This window comes from Alosa alosa, chromosome 23 (assembly GCF_017589495.1).
Source record: "Alosa alosa isolate M-15738 ecotype Scorff River chromosome 23, AALO_Geno_1.1, whole genome shotgun sequence".
In the NCBI taxonomy this organism is placed as follows: domain Eukaryota; kingdom Metazoa; phylum Chordata; class Actinopteri; order Clupeiformes; family Clupeidae; genus Alosa; species Alosa alosa.
Window position 1 is genome coordinate 5,483,382 of NC_063211.1, and position 16,822 is coordinate 5,500,203.

Below are 16,822 nucleotides of genomic sequence, written 5' to 3' on the forward strand. Positions count from 1 at the left end.
TCTCCAGCTCCCAGTCCATAGTCTACATCCCTCAGGACATCGTCCGCGCAAAAGAGATCATCGCTCACATCAACACCCTGAAGACCCAGGTCAGCTACTACACGGAGCGGCTGTCCCGCGCTGCCAAGGAGCGCTCCGCAAACGGCCTGGAGAGGACCCTCGCCATCCTGGCCGACAAGGTGAGCCCTCTGGCCAAGGAACATTAATACAAAACTAATATATGTATTAGTATATTAGGGTTCAACAAAGTCTGAATTAAGCATCATTGGACGTTTATTCGGTCTTTATTAAACAGTTTCTTCTTCCTGATCAATAGGTCATTTTTTCTTGGTAAATCCTCAATAACCAACGAGTTGGTCAGATGTGATCAGATAAAGGATTAATATCTTGTTTGAATTAGTGATGGTAATTTTTTAAAAGGCTGGCCCATTTGTTTCCAAAATAAATGACAAAAGACAACCTTCCTTAATTTAAAGAAATCTATTCTAATGTATGTAGGCTAGTGTGGGCTTCTATTTCAGTATAAGATTTCCACAGATGAGGCAAAGTAGCAGGCAAGATGACGCAAGAAGCAAGAATAGTAATGAAATAATGTATTACTGCATGTAGGTATATCCTCTCAATGTAATGCTTCTCTTCTTACTTGTAACATCCTGAGAGCAGTTCCTTCCCTAGTCATCATTTCCTTGAAGCTGGCCTTTAGTCCTCTTGACCCAGTGGAGTATTGATCACATGGCTGGTTGTAAGAGCCTTATTGATCGTCCGAGGGGATAATTGATTGCTCTGCACTTCAGTCCGTGTATTCCCTGCTGAAAAAAAAAACAGTTAGAAACCAGATTATGCTGGTTTTCGCTGCTCTTTGCTGGTTTTCTTCCAGTTCTTGCTGGTGTAGCTGGTTGGGCCACCAGGTGGAAATGCTGGCATGACCATCTGAGGAAGGTGGTCATGCTGGTGTGACCAGCCCATCATGTGGGATACAGCTGGTGTAAGATGTTCATGCTGTTGACCAGCCTGCCAAGCTTGACATTGCTGGTGTAAAATGGTCATGCTGGTTTCCTAGAATGACCAACATAAGCTGGCATGGCCAGTTAAACCAGCCATGTAAGACCAGCAACACCAGCTAAAATGACCTGCTTGAGGTGGTATAACAAGCAAAACTGAATTACCATCGTAAGCTGGGTAAACCAACTGAAGGTAGGTTTTCGCAAGAGTTTTGCTGGTCTAGTTGGTCAACCATCATAGGGTGGTCAAACAAGCTGGTCAACCAGCAAACCACCTTAAGTGTTTTTTTTTTGTTTTTTTTAAAGGTAAGTTTTTTTTCCAGCAGGGTTAAACTGTGTCCTTTAGATCACGGCAGAGAATATGTGTAGCCATGTAATCTGGGTAAGGCAGCGTGTAGCATAGCTAGGCTACAGGGCTGCCATTTCAGGGTAAGGCAGCGTGTAGGCTAGTGAGCAGAAGGGGATGGTAACTGTTGGGTTTCCCTCAGACACGGCAGCTGGTGACGGTGTGCGACTGTAAGCTGCTGGCGTCGGCCATCCAGGCCCTGAACGCAGCGCGGCCGGAGTACATCGCCTCCAAGGTGTCGCCCTCGGCCGACGCAGAGCAGGTGGTGCTGCGCAACGACCAGGACACGCTACTGGCCAAGTGGAGTGGCAGCAACAGCCGAACCTCGCTGCATGTGGACTGGCATGAGGAGGAGTGGGTAAGGAGGCCACAGTCTCAGTTAGGCGGGGATCACATTAGCCAGCGGCAAGCATCAGGTTTCCTATTGTTCTCTATGGTTCGGCAGCGGAACAGTGGCAACGCTGGCGTAACGCTAGCGTTGAACAAGCTGAGCGTTGAACAAGCTGAGCGTTGAACTTGGTTCAACTTTCAAAGCGCAACGCGAGCGTATTCAGTGGACAAACCGTTTGTGTTGCTTAGGAATGAGATAAAACGTATTATGGTCTGAGCGTTGCGTTATGTTTGCCGCTGCCGCTTGCCTCGCCTTAATGTTCAATTGTAACGTTAAAAAGAGAATAGTGTCCGCACGGTATCGAACATGATATCCTGGAGTATTCGATTTCGATCTGATTAAATCTGTTATGTAACTAAATTCTCTGATTACAGTTGGAGTTTTTCTTGTCAGATTTCATAAAAATTGAACCGCAACCGAAGTGTCCGTTTCCAAACTTACCGTTTTATGACTTCCAGAGTCGTAACAAGCAGTGGAATGAAACTTACCCCTGTGCATTTAAAGAAGCTGTTTTTGTGTGTGTGCGTATGTGTTTATATGCGTGTGTGTGTTTCCAGGAGAAGGTGTGGCTGAACGTAGACAAGAGTCTGGAGTGTATAATCCAGCGTGTGGACAAGCTGCTCCAGAAGGAGCGTCTGCACAGCGACAGCAGTGAGGACATGGCGCAGTGCGACCTGCAGGGCGGCACCACCCCTAAGAAAGGTAACGAGAAGACGCGAGCCTTCTGGATCAACCCCATCTCCACCGAGGACTCTTCCTCTTCCTCCTCGTCATCGTCATTACCCTCCTCCCAGCATGTACAGCCGCCAGACCTGTACCAGAGGTCACTCTCATCACCATCGTCATCTTCATCATCATCATCATCATCATCCTCACTGCCTGCCGTTCCCGTTGCATGCCACCCGGGTTCTAATAGAAACTCTGCTAACTGTAGGTTTTTTTCCGCTCTTATTTTCTGTTTTCTGCACATATTTATTTATTTGCATTTATTCATTTATTCATCTACAGTTCTTCACAAGGCAGAATTGGTCTCCATTATAGACTTTTATTTAGCATTGAATAGAGTTATCTTGTTGCATTAGAAATAATCCCCAGCATAGCATTATGTCTGGTATACCAAAGTCCCCATGACAATACATACAAAGCATACCATGTAGCATGTCCAGAGTTTTGAAAAATGATAAATGCAACGTCAGCACTAGAGCTAGTTGTTCACTGAATGAGTTTTCAGCACTACTCCAACCCCTTAATCATCAGTATTCTCAACACTGTCTGTCTGATCACATCACTCTCTCTCTGTGTCTCTCTCTCTCTCCTCTCTTGTATAGCATGTCCTAGCTTTGTAAAGTGTGTACATGTGTTTTGATCTCACCTGTGTTTGAGGCCTGCCCTGCACTCTCATCTCTACTCCTGCTCCTGCACTTTTATTTTATCCTTACCCTTGTTCCTCACACTTATCTTTACCTTGCTCCTCACACTTTATCTTTATTTTGTTTTGGGATTCTTTATTTTATTTTGTTTTGTTTTGTTTCTTAGACTTCTTTATTTTATTTTGTTCCTTGTTCTTGTTTTGTTTTCGCCTTGTTAGACTTTATTTTATTCCTTGTTTTGTTTTACACTTTATCTTTTATTCCTGTTTCATGATCCATTTCATTTTGTTTTTGAGACTTATTTTATTTTGTTTTAGACTTTTTATTTTATTTTGTTTTGTTTTTAGGATTTCTTTATTTTATTTTGTTTCCTTTACAGACTTTATTTTCCATTTTGTTTTATATTTTATTTTATTTTGTTTTGTTTTAGACTTTATCTTTATTTTGTTTTGTTTTTTACACTTTATCTTTTATTTTTGTTTTACATTTATCTTTTATTTTGTTTCCTATATTTATCTTTATTTTGTTTTAGATTTTATCTTTTATTTTGTTTTAGATTTCTTTATATTTTATTTTATTTTTATTTCCTTCTAGACCACTTATTTTATTTCTTTATATTTACTTTGTTTTAGATTTTTTATCTTTATTCCTTGTTTTGAGCCTTATTTTCCATTTTGTTATCTTTTAGACTTTATTTTATTTTGTTTTGTTTACACTTATTTTATTTTGTTTTTATTTCCTTTATTTTATTTTGTTTTGTGATTTTATTTTATTTTGTTTTGTTTTAATTTTATTTTATTTTGTTTTATATTTCTTTATTTTATTTTGTTTCTAGATTTATTATTTTATTTGTTTTATATTTCTTTATTTTATTTCTTGTTTCAGATTTTTATTTTTATTTTGTTTTACTTTTAATTTATTTTATTTTGTTTTAGCATTTTTTATTTTATTTTTGTAGCCCTTTAGATTATCTTTATTTTATTTGTTTTTTGACTTTATTTTATTTTGTTTTATGAGATTTTATTTTTTTTATTTTGTTTTAGATTTTATTTTATTTGTTTTGTTTTTAGATTTCTTTATTCTTTTATTTGTTTTAGACTTTTATCTTTTATTTTGTTTTGCCTTCCTAGACTTTTATCTTTATTTTGTGCCTTGTTTTGTTTTTTGAGATTTATCTTTATTTGTTTTATGATTTCATTTTATTTTGTTTCTAGACTTTTATCTTTATTTTGTTTCTAGAAATTTTATCTTTTGATTTGTTTTTAGCCTGAGCCTAGACTTATTTTATTTCTTGTTTTGTTTTGTGATTTCTTTATTCTTTTAAATGTTTCCTTTAGACTTATTCTTTTCCTTGTTTTGTATTTTATTTTTATTTTCATTTGTTTTAGAGCCTTTATTTTTTATCTTTATTTTTGTTTTGTTTCCTTAGACTTTATTCATTTTGTTTTGTTTTAGATTCTCTTTATTTTATTTCCGAGCCTTAGACTTTATTTTATCTCTACTCCTTCTCTCCTCTGCTCCTCACTCTCTCCACTTAGCGCTTTGCATGTAGCACATCAAACGTGCCATATTTGCACATCTGAAACGTTCACTGACCCTGATGCATCATTTACATTTCTGACATTTTAATGTCCTGTTTGCACAGTAATATCGTCAGAATATCAAACAAAGATTATGTTCTCTCAGGATTAAATAGAAGTGGTTAAATATGGAATAATTACCCAGCCTGCTCATTTGATCTGTATCATGAAATTGTGTTTGTTTCTCATGATGTTTTGTGTATATTTGTGTGTGCGTGTGTGATTCAATGCAATGTGAATCTCCCATGTGTGAATTAAGTCTTCCATAGCAGGGCTCCACTGAATGTAGTCATTTGGATGCGGTGCATCCTCCTGACTGTTGTCTTCACTGAGGTCTTGCATCAGCTTCGTCTCAGTTTCCCTGTCCGATCTCAGTTTCAGTCTCCCGGTCAGTTGTACCGATGCTGTCGGCCTCCCTGCCTGCCTGCGGGCAAGGCAAGCACATGTTATATCAGCCATATATCCGCTGTGTGACAGGCCAGCCGTGCATTTTCCTGGGTGGACTGGCTATTGATTCTGGCTCAGCGGCTGAGCCTCAGTGCAGAGAAAGGATTGTGTGTGATGGCTCTCTGCGGTGCAGTATTGCGAAACTCCAGAAGCTCGTATGGTAGAGGTCAGCGAGGTTCAGTGAAAGGAGATCTGAAATCTGTCGTTGTGCTCACTGAGAGCAGTACTCCACAACTGGCCAGCATAGCTCGATTGATTGATTAATTGATTGATTGATTGAGTTTATTAGATGATTTTCAAAAGCACATAGGATTCTGCAGTACAGTGATTGTTTACATTTAAAAATCACAAAGAATGAAAACACAATAAATCCCAGAGGCTTTTTTCCACCGTGGTCCTCAAACTTTACACGTAACATGCATCATGAGAACTGTCCATCCAAAAGCCAAAGATTCTTTAAGACAGATAGCTGGAAAAGGATGCTCAGGTTTGATAAGGCTCCATGTTATTTATAATTATAAAATGATATAGTTTTATTATTTATTTATACTTTCACATGTTTTTGGTGGATAATGCAGGGCAAGTTAAAAGCTTAACTTTCGCCAAGCATCCTAGCGTGTTTTTGTGGATGTACCCTTACTTTCGTTTAAAAGCATAATTACGTCCGAAGCGCCACTTTTAAGTTTATCCGTGTTGTCGTTTTCGGATCAAATGGCTTGTTGAATGGGAACTGAAACCTGAAACTTCGATCGAAGTATCATCAGTGTCTGTACACATGGACTCGAGCATTGAGAACATTGTTCGTGTACACATAATTTACTAAAAAGAAAGGTTTTGGACAACTCACTCTGGCAAGATGGCGACGAGCAGAAAAACCAAGTGAATTGTTCAAAACCTTTCTTTTAGTAAACTCTGTGTACACAAACAATGTTCTCAATGCTCAAGTTCATGTGTAGAGACACTGATGATACTTCGATCAAAGTTTCAGGTTGTGTCGAGCCTTCTTAGTGTTTTAAAAAATAGCGATTTTGACGCAATCATGTATCAAAATAGTAGTGTACTGTAGTTGAGATTGATATGAGTATAACTAATTTGGTGTTTGTGCATTTCTCCCACTGGCCTAGTTCTGATCAGTGTGTTTTAGCTACTGAGTGCAGACTTTGGTGCTTATTAGTGTGATGTCGATGCTCTGCGGCCTAGTCGTTTATGTTAGTGGCTTTCCTGTGTGACCCACAGGCCAGGCTAAGCTGTGCTATTTGTGTTGCCATGTTCTCTCTGTTGCGTGTCTTAACCATGCATGATGCGCCTCCACTCCACTCCTCTAGATGGCAGTCCAGCAGGCGAGGAGGCCTCCGCAGGTAAGAGTGCTTCCCCCCCTTCCTGCTTCTGTGTCTTTGCCCGCAGTGCTTCTGCTAAATGTCACACTGCCTCCATTCTTTGTCATTCTATGTATGTTTTACATAGAGTAAATTAGAGAACACTCATAGAGAACGTTATAAGATATAGACATAAGATAAGCTATCCTCTCAAGAAAGTAATAGATGTTATGGTTGACTTTTTAGAGTGCTATCTGTATCCTAAGTGTGTGTGTGTGTGTGTGTGTGTGTGTGTGTGTGTGTGTGTGTGTGTGTGTGTGTGTGTGTGTGTGTGTGTAAGGTGAGTGGAGTGAGGCTCTGTACCCACTGCTGACCACCCTGATGGAGTGTGTGGCCATGATGAGTGACAAGGCCAAGAAGTCCATGGTGTTCCTGCTCATGCAGGACACCGCCCCCACCATCGCACTGGACCTGGGCCTGCAGTACCGCAGGGACGTGGTCTTCTGCCAGACGGTAGGCCCACTCACTCATATTACACTTGGCACTGAAGATTTTGGTAAAAATAATAATACTTTTTTTCTGTTTCCTATACTGATATGTACACACACACACACACACACACACACACATTTAATGATATTGAAGTCCAATTCACTCCTCTCTCCTTATCTCTTTGCAGCTCACAGCTTTAATCTGTGGCTTTATCATCAAGCTGAGGAACTGTCTCCGTGACGACGGTTTTCTGAGGCAGCTCTACACCATCGGCCTCCTAGCTCAGTTTGAGAGTCTCCTTAGTACCTACGGTGGGCATAGCCACTTACACACACTTACCCACTTACACACACTTATCCACTTACACACCCTTACCCACTTACACACACTTACTCTACACACACTTACCTAAAAGCACTTAATCTTAATCCCAGGCTACACCGGGTTCACAATTGTAGTTCTTTGTTCACAGAGCATAAAACTAGTCATAGATTTTTAAAATGGACGCACCACTATCACTTCTGGTGTAGCCAGTTCCATTGATTATAATGGAAGCTAATTGTTGTAGCAGACACTCTATGAGCAGAGAGCACCAGGTTATATGTCTGGTGCAGCCTGTCTGTTACACACACTTACCTAAAAGCCTCTCACCATCAGGACAGATGGACACAACTGTATATTTAGGGGTGTTTTACAGTGCGTGTGTGTGTCTCAGGCGAGGAGCTCTCCATGCTGGAGGACATGAGCGTCGGCGTCAACGATCTTCGGAACGTGACCTTCAAGGTCACGCAGGCCAGCTCAGGCGCGGCCCCCGACATGCTGCCCGTCATCACTGGCAACCGTGACGGCTTCAACGTCCGCATCCCGTTGCCAGGGACCCTGTTTGACGCGTTGCCACGGGAGATCCAGAACGGGATGCTGCTGAGGGTCCAGCCGGTGCTCTTTAACGTCGGCATCAACGAGCAGCAGACGCTCGCCGAGAAGTGAGTACGGAACAAATTGGGGATGAGCGGAAGAGTTGTGTTATTATCGGGGTTCCCCACTAACAAATGAGCAGAGGAGTCATGCGTTATTATCGGGGTTCCCCACTAACAAATGAGCAGAGCCTGAGTGGAAAGCTTTGTTTTTTATTATTGCGATTCCCCATGAAGAATTTACTAGAGCCAAGCCGACCTATGTGTTCTTATCGTCCATTATAATATGAATGACAACATCTACACATAAACTATAATGATAACAACATAAATCATCAGAGTCACTTACAGTTATCGTTAAAGGTGTCATTCTTGTTGTGAAAAGCTGTTTAAACAGTGATTTTTGTGCTGCTGTGACCCAGTTTAAAGGTGTCGCTCTTGATGTAAACAGCTGTTTAAACAGTAGTTGTTGTGCTGCTGTGACTCAGTTTAAAGGTGTCGCTCTTGATGTAAACGCCTGTTTAAACAGTAGTTGTTGTGCTGCTGTGACCCAGTTTAAAGGTGTCGCTCTTGATGTAAACAGCTGTTTAAACAGTAGTTGTTGTGCTGCTGTGACTCAGTTTATTCTGGCTCTCTGTTGGTAGGTTTGGAGACACGTCCCTACAGGAGATCATCAACCTGGAGAGCCTGTCCCGCCTCAACTCCTACCACGAGCAGTTCAAAGAAGTCTTACCTGAGGACTGTGAGTCATACAGTAGAGGGTCACTGGGCAGAATCATATGATCACTTCAACGCCTATCAGATCTTGTTTTGCGAGTTTGGGTCATTATCGCTCCGGTTCCGCAGGTTTGCCCCGATCCCGGAGTCAGACGTGTCTTCCAGAGCTGCTACGGTTCCTTGGGCAGAACGTGCATGCAAGGAAGAACAAGAACGTGGACATCCTGTGGCAGGCCGCAGAGGTAGGTGGGGCTGCGGAAGCATCACATCCTGTGGCAGGCAGCAGTAGTTGGGGTCGAGGAAGCAGTAAACTGCCTCTTAAGACAGGCAGTCAGACCAGGTATAGAACAGAGGGCACATTATTCAGTTATTGGTTTTCCACAATTAGTGGTTGTTGTTGTTGTTGTTATACATTACTTGCAGGATTGTGTCATAAATGGCAGCAGTCTTTTTAATCATCTATTCACAACATTCTCTCTTCTTGAAAACAAGGCGTCTCATTGAGTTTTCAGTTGTTGTTCCCTCGATGTTAATGCTAACTGCATGGGAATTTTTAATTGCTGGAATTATGTAGTTGTCATGGGAACAAACAGTTAGCCCTATATGCTAACATCTCATTTTCTCCCCTTTCTGCCCCCCACACACACACACACACACACACACACACACACACACACACACACACACACACACACACTCTCTCTCTCTCTCTCGATTAGATCTGCCGACGGCTAAATGGCGTGCGCTTCACCAGCTGCAAGAGCGCCAAGGACCGCACGGCCATGTCAGTGACCCTGGAGCAGTGTCTGATCCTGCAGCATGAGCACGGCATGGCGCCCCAGGTCTTCACGCAGGCCCTCGACTGCATGCGCAGGTAAGACCTCCGCACAACACACCTGCTCAGAGAAAGTGCCGGAGAAAGTGCCAACTGCAGGGAAGGGGGCGCTGTACATCTGGTAGACTCAACCGCTCCCCCCTTCATGCCACTATTCTAGCATACGATTTCAATTTCAATTTAATTTCGCTTATAGAGCGCCAAAACATTACACATGTCTCATGGCGCTTCACAGAGGGTTAGACAATCAGAGAAAAGAAAAGAGGCTCATGGGTAACAGGGGTGAGGAAAATGAGGTAATAGGCGCGATTCCCGGCTGCCGCCCTTGTGACCTTGAGCAAGGCACTTAGCCCTGAGCAGCTCTGGGGAGACTGGCCCTTGTAATAATTGAAATATGTAAGTCGCTTTGGATAAAAGCATCAATACCAAATGAATAGGTATTAGTATATTTTGTGAACAGAACTCCTGGAAGCCTCTTAGGAACACAGACCCCTTGAACTAATGAGACATTCTTTTATTATTACTAATAATAAAACCCGTCCTTGAAGGTTTGTTAGACTCAAGAGACTAACAACATAGAAATTCTAAACAAAGTACTGTGCAGATAGATTGTGGGGGTCTTTGTATTTGTCAGGGAGTTTGAGTCGTACATGCTGTAGATGACTCTGATCAGAGCAGAATTATCAGTTTAATCATGCTTTTTTTTGCAGCTGATGGATTTATAGATGCATCATGCTGCTCACTGGTTATATAATCTCTAGAATGAGTTGCCTTTTGGTAGCGTCTGGAGTTCAAGTCCCAGTTGTTCCCTATTTTGCACCGTTGACTGAAACGATCAGTTGCAGCTCTGAGCTGAAAACACTGAATTGAGTTCATCAAAAGCATTAGAACTGCACTGTAACCAGGTATCATAGTTTAATGAATGACTCATTTAAATCATTTAAAGTGTTCCCTTATATCTATGAAGCATTTGAAGTACTTCCTCTGTGTCCTACCACATTCTTAACGTAGCACAACCAGCTGGAAATCCTGACGCCTACCCCTGTAGTAGTCTCTGCTCGATCCTCTGGAGTTAGCACTTCCTCCTTGTGTAATTTTCCCCTGTCTGTGTGTGTGTGTGTGGGGGTATGTGCGCTGGCTCAGTGTGTCTGTGCAGTGTCCTCAGCTGCTGACGAATGCTTGTGCAGCTCTCAGTCTTGTCGTCGGTCCACTCCATGACTCAGCTTCTCTCATGTGCTGTTCCATATCACTGCACACACCCACACCACCTCACCCCCGCACCCGCACACCCCGTTAGGAGTCTCCACGCACAGGGATCAAGCAGCTGAAGCTCCAGTGCACAAGCTGTGGAGGGGGTAGGGGCTGTTTTGGGGCTGGGGAGGGACTCTGGTGTCTCTTTCTGTGGGGGGAATAGGGGCTGTTTTGGGGCTGGGGAGGGACTCTGGTGTCTCTCTCTGTGGGGAGTAGGGGCTGTTTTGGGCCTGGGGAGGGACTCTGGTGTCTCTCTCTGTGGGGGTGTTTTGGGCCTGGGGAGGGACTCTGGTGTCAGGGGAATCAGTGCATCCTTGCCTGATGGAATCATGCTCCACTGCATGGTCCACATTTGACCCTCTCTGTTGATGTTCAGCACTGAAGAGTACTGCATCACTCTACACATACGCACCCCGGCACTGTTATGTAGAAAGCTATAAACTATACACACACAGATAAAGCTTTGTTTATGTCTATGTTGAGCGGTTTCTCACACACAGGCACACACACACACAAATGTCTGCACTGCTGTGAATGTCCTGTAGTTGTCAAGCGTCCCTGCTCTACCCCTCTGTCCTTGGAGCTCGCTCAGCATCCGTGCTCCCATTCTGTCCAGCGTCCACCCCAGGAGTCTTCCTCCAGGAGTCTTCCTCCAGGGGGCTGTGGGTGAGCGAGGCGGAGTGGAGGGGGAGAATGTCCTGTCGGGGACGGAGTGGTCGCCATCGCCTGCCAGGGTTTCCATGAAGCTGTCACCACTCTGTCCCCCTCGACCCTTGCCCCTGCCCTGCCTTGCCCTGTTTTGCCCCCCCGGGCTGTCCAGCAGGGGCTGTATGCCTGTTGCATGCTGGGGGATAAAAGTGAGGCAAGCTCGCGCTGCATGGCCTGGTTGGGTTGCACCCCCTGTCCTGTGAGTGAGTGTTCCCCACCCCTTCCTACCTCTCTCTCTCTCTCTCTCTTTCTCTTTCTCTCTCCCTCTCTCTCCCTTTTTCTCTCTCTCTCTCTTCCTCTCTCTCTCCTTTCTCTCTCTCTCCCTCTCCTCTCTCTCTCTCTCTCTCCCTCTCCCTCTCCCTCTCTCTCTCTCTCTCTCGGGGGTTATGGGGGTGCATGGACCACCATCGCCGCTGTGCTGCTCTGCTGCTAGTACACACACAAACTGCTGCAGTTTCTCTCTCTGTTTTCTTTCTATGACTAAGATGCAGACCACTCAATGTTTTCCTTTGATTCTCTTTTTCTCTTCCTGTCTGTCATCTATGATGTTTGTGTGTTGCTCCATACTGTTTTGTTATTTTTGTATTTTTTTGTATTATGTTTTGTGATGGCTTTTGTCTCCCCCTGGTGGCCCATGTTATTTTGTGTGAGCGGATTTCTTTTCTTCCATGGATACTTTTCCTCTGTGGTTTTATTTGTTGTTGTTATACTTGGCTCGCCCCTTGTTCCTCACCTTGCTTTCTCCATGTATCCACAATCTCCCCTGGTGTTTTTGTGGCCACCACACTGGTGCCATTCATTTCTCCTTCCCCTCTTCTGAGACCCTCTCCATCCCTCCCTCCCTCTGTGTGCATGTGTTCTCTCCATCTGTTTTCTCCTCTGTTTTATTCCACCAATCCCCGGCCATCTCTTCCTCTCTATTTTGGCCTCTTTCGCTTGCCATCCTCTTTCTTCCTCTCCTTCTCTTTTGATTTCTTCCCTCCCTCCTCTCCTCCTCTCTCCTCGGCTCCCTGTGCGCCTCCTCCTCCTCCTCCTCCTCCTGCTCTCCTCCGCAGCATTGGGACGAGGGAGGGGGTGACCCAGAAGAACCTGAGTGGCGTGCTGCCGGTGCGGGACCTCCGACTGGACCCCGCCCTGTTCTACTCCCTCCCCCTGCTGGCCTTTAGCCCCAACCTGCTCTTCGTCTGGCTCTTCCTCAGCGTGGCCTTCTTCCTGGCCAAGCTCCGCTACAACTGACCAATACTCTCTCTCTCTCTCTCTCTCTCTCTCTTTATCTATCTATCTATCTTTCTCTCTCTCTATCTTTCTCTCCCCCTCTCTCCTTCTCACTCTCTCTCTCTCTCTCCTTCTCCCCCTCTCTCTCTCTCTCTCTCTGTCCCCATCTTTTTCTTCTGTCCGTGTTCTCCCTGCTATGTCACCACGACGCTCAGAGGCAAAAACAAAACAAAAAAAAAAAAAAGGTCAGACAATTCTCACTCAAGGCGGGCGGGCAGGCGGGGGTTTTGCCCTCCCTCCCTCCCTTTCCGTTTCGGTTTCGGCTTCGGCGACAACCTCACTCTGCCAGAGCACCACCCTGTGGCCCTCGCTCTCTGGACGCCTCGCGCTGGGCTGACGTGCAGGACAGGGCAGGGCATTGCTGCCCCCTGGAGGTCACCGTGGCTCCCATCGTCTTATCTCACCTCCTCGAGATGGCTGCAGGATAGAAACGCAAGCCGCAAGTGATGCATTTGTAAAATCATTTGTAGAGAACAACAAGAACACAAACGAATATTCCACTCATTTCATGGGGAAGAAATAACCTACATGGAGATATTTTAAAGGATGAGTTATGGTATTATATCATTGATATATGCATTCAGTCTTTTCTTGTGTTGTTGTAATAATGGCTTTTAAGACTTTTGCCAGTGCATTTTGCTGGCTGCTGGCTTTATACAGATATATATCAGATATGTTGGTTTTTATATTTATACATTTATTTAGTTGTAATTTCTTTATGCATTCAGGTAGTGGATATTTCCTGTGTTGCTTGCCTCTGCCTTTGTCTTCCGCATGTGTTCATGATTCAAGATGAAGTCAAGCATCGAGTTAAGTCAGGCGTACGGAGCTTGAACAGTCCGACAGCTGCCCACACACGCACGCACGCACCCACGCTGTCCCAGGGCTGACCAGGGGTGTGCTCATGTCCAAGCTCATGGCTCCTTTCTTTTCTCAACGTCTTCCTGTTTCAACTTCCACTTGACTCACCGTGCACTTTTGTAGGATTGTTAGCGGGTGTTCTTGCCATGGTCTGCGTCCTCACGTGAGGGCTGCTTTTGGTAGGATTGTATAAGATTGTAACGTGTTTCAGGGGAAAATAATGGCACTGCGAAGGTTATGATGTGTTGGATAGCTCATTATTTTTGTACTGGCTTTGTTGTTGTACTGATATTTGCATCTGTTGATTTGCTGGCTTCAGATGAAAGTGCAGGTATTGTCTGCTTCTAGTTCTAAGGTCAGCCACTCCGAGGACATTGGTCTTGAAATTGGATAGATTTATTTTTCCTGGTTTTGAGAAGGTGGTAATATAGGATATATGTTATATATTTATTATTGTGCCAAAATATATATTTGTGATCCACCCGGTGTCACATAAGTCTTACATTGACATCTATCTCTGCAAGTGATTCTCCCAATGATAAACCCCTAATAGTCCATGAACCAAAACTATTCAAGCCAGAGACCTGTGTGGTAACAGTCAAACAGTGCCAAAGTTTCCTCCATGATTTGTGTGTGTGTGTAAAAACCTAGACAGTAGCCATAGCTAAATCAAATGAGGTACCTAACGAAATGAGGATCCTTTTATAGTCTTTACTGCTGTCTTTGGATATTATGAACCTAAGCAAGATTCAATATTCAGCTTGATAGATAACAGTCTGTTAAGAAATGTTTGCCCAAAAACATGTTTACATTGATATAGTCTACATCAATCATTACATAATACACTTTGTTTGCACTTTGAAAGGTTGATGGATTTGCGCTTTTCTATAAATGAGACTAGTTTGTTTTGCTGCATGGCAGAGATGTTTTGAGTTTCAAAGGAATCTCTTTAGAATGAAATGCAAGATTTGTACAGTGAGTCTTCTGGAGTCACCGTTTTAATATTGTAGAGTATGAAGTATTTGCAATGCTACTGTTTACATGATTAGCTCTGAACTATATGCAGTTCTCTATCCAGTGTTGTTCTTTCTTTTCTCCTGTGAAATGTCTTCTCTTGAGTTTGATTTCCGCTCTCCCTCAGATCAGGTACAAAATCAGAAGACGTGTTTATAACTACCTCTGTTCCTCTGCGTCGTAGTGGGATCGGCCAGACTCACGGGAGTCGCGCTACTTTAGCTGGGTGGTCTGGTCTGTGGTGGTGAAAGAATCCGTCCTTTTTGTGAGGGATTGCTCATTTTAAACATAAGTGTAGTGTGAGCTTTATTAAGTCAATAGAGCTGGTCAAAGCTTTCCATGGTGGCTCACAAAGGCTTCAGAAGCCTGCTGGGATTCCAGATTTACTCAACCCAGATATAACTGATAGCAATATGAGATGTTTAAGAATAGGCCGGCCCTTTCTTTTCCAGAGGCAAGCGGCAAGGCTTATTTTCCAGAGGCAAGGCTTGTTCATCTGGACAAATACTGGGCACTTTTGCTTGTCATACATCTTCTGTGTTTAGTGGTGGCAAGAACTTTTTTTCAGATATGGATTTGGATGTTTTTTACTTTTCCTATTCGTTTCTTGATCTATCATAGACAATATTCTTACCGGTACTTATATTTCAAAATCAAATGATAAGTTTTTTCTTGTTAAGTTGTTAAGAAAATATATTTATATTGTTGTGCAGTATATACATATAAATATTAGGAATAATATGTTTGCTGATGATAAGTGTTTTTTTTTTTTTTTTTTTTTTTCTTCATGTCTATCATTATAATGTTCTCAGGCCATATCTGTTTGTGTGTGTGTGTGTGTGTACTGGGGTCAGATGCAGTGGGAATGGGACGTCAGTCAGGCATGACTGAACCTTTTACTGACCCCAGACTTATAGGGGGTTGTGGAATGGGACTTATGGGAGGATTTAAAGCACAATGTGAACATTTGCCCCTTTGGTTCCACCCCTGTGGTATAGTGCAGTAAATGCCCTGGAGACATGTTTAACTAAAATGTTGCGTTTAGCTTGATGCATGGTCATCACATTGGCTGATGAATGATCTGTAATTAAATAAACATTAGACACAGGGGAAGATGTTCAGATCAAGTTGAGGCTGGAGTCCTGAGGCTTGTGAGAATGAACTCATGTAAGCCTCCCATGTCTAGCCGCAAAGGAAGGGATTGGTTTTAGTTCCTCTGCCCCACACATTTACCCTGCTGGCATAAAGGCTTCTGTGTGTGTGTGTGTGTGTGTGTGTGTGTGTGTGTGTGTGTGTGTGTGTGTGTGTGTCCCTACGCACGCATGTGCTCTCATGCCCATTTGGCGCTGTATACTTTATTATTTTTGTTTATGTTTTGTTGGTTTGTCATCGTTAACGCTGCCCTGTTGTTGTCCTCTGTTGTTGTCCTTTTTTCTGTTCTTTCTTCACTTGCTGTCATCCTCTCTGTCCTCTCCTCCTCCTCCTCCTCCTCCTCCTCCTCCTCCTCCTCCTCCTCCTCTCCCCCTAGTGAGGGTTGTCGGCGAGAGAACACGGTGAAGAACGTGGGATGTCGCAAGTACGCCTTTAACTCACTTCAACTCAAGGCCTTTCCAAGGCACTACAGACCTCCAGAGGGAACCTACGGCAAAGTAGACACATGATGAGACACACACACACACACACACACACACACACACACACACACAATTATCTCATGCTGTTCATAAAGTCTCACACACTTTATATGCCCAGTGACACAAAACGATGAAAAAAGAACAGTGTGTGAAATGTAGATGTTTTAGCTCCTGCTGTAATCACTGAAGTCCTGTGTGCGGTTATCTGCACTGGTTGGTTTTAATGCATTCTATCCATTGTAGGGAATATATATATATATATATATATATATATATATATATATATATATATATATATATATATATATATATATATATATGTATATATATATGTGTGTTTAAAATGGATGCCCTTACACACTGCATTCTCCTAAATACATACCAGTCAAACTATGGAACACTGAAGAGAAATTGTGGCTTACAGAGTGTCAAGCTCACATGCAATCATATTTTATTGGATCAAAAGTACTTATACTGTATGTATAGTGATTGACCATCAGAGTATACTGCCAAACTGAAGACTGAAGAGCTATCCAGTTATAACATACTATACAATGAGCTACAATGTATAAAGAAGAATAGTAAGATCATAACATAAAAAGCTAAAATATTATAAGGAGAATGCTTTTTGAGAAATTGGATGCAGACTGTCTTTAAAATGTTGCTATAT

The 16,822-nt window shown here is 43.1% G+C and overlaps 1 protein-coding gene across 10 annotated transcripts in view; it reads left to right on the plus strand.

Annotated features, from left to right (window-relative positions):
* inpp4ab (inositol polyphosphate-4-phosphatase type I Ab) overlaps positions 1–16,422 on the plus strand; it is a 46,809-nt gene extending 30,387 nt beyond the window's left edge. For 2 of the 10 annotated variants that reach the window (XM_048234375.1, XM_048234378.1), the window contains 11 exons: positions 1–179; positions 1,490–1,705; positions 2,296–2,668; positions 6,461–6,493; positions 6,792–6,964; positions 7,131–7,254; positions 7,659–7,926; positions 8,502–8,599; positions 8,704–8,816; positions 9,294–9,448; positions 12,424–16,026. The exon at positions 1–179 is cut by the window's left edge and continues 8 nt beyond it. In XM_048234375.1, coding sequence (XP_048090332.1) covers positions 1–179; positions 1,490–1,705; positions 2,296–2,668; positions 6,461–6,493; positions 6,792–6,964; positions 7,131–7,254; positions 7,659–7,926; positions 8,502–8,599; positions 8,704–8,816; positions 9,294–9,448; positions 12,424–12,604 — 1,913 coding nt within the window. In that variant the 3' untranslated portion in view covers positions 12,605–16,026. Of the gene's footprint in view, positions 180–1,489; positions 1,706–2,295; positions 2,669–6,460; positions 6,494–6,791; positions 6,965–7,130; positions 7,255–7,658; positions 7,927–8,501; positions 8,600–8,703; positions 8,817–9,293; positions 9,449–12,423; positions 16,027–16,046 lie in introns of those variants that run through there. The other 8 variants (XM_048234385.1, XM_048234386.1, XM_048234381.1 and 5 more) reach the window with 7 other exon arrangements.
* Positions 16,423–16,822: the final 400 nt, after the last annotated feature.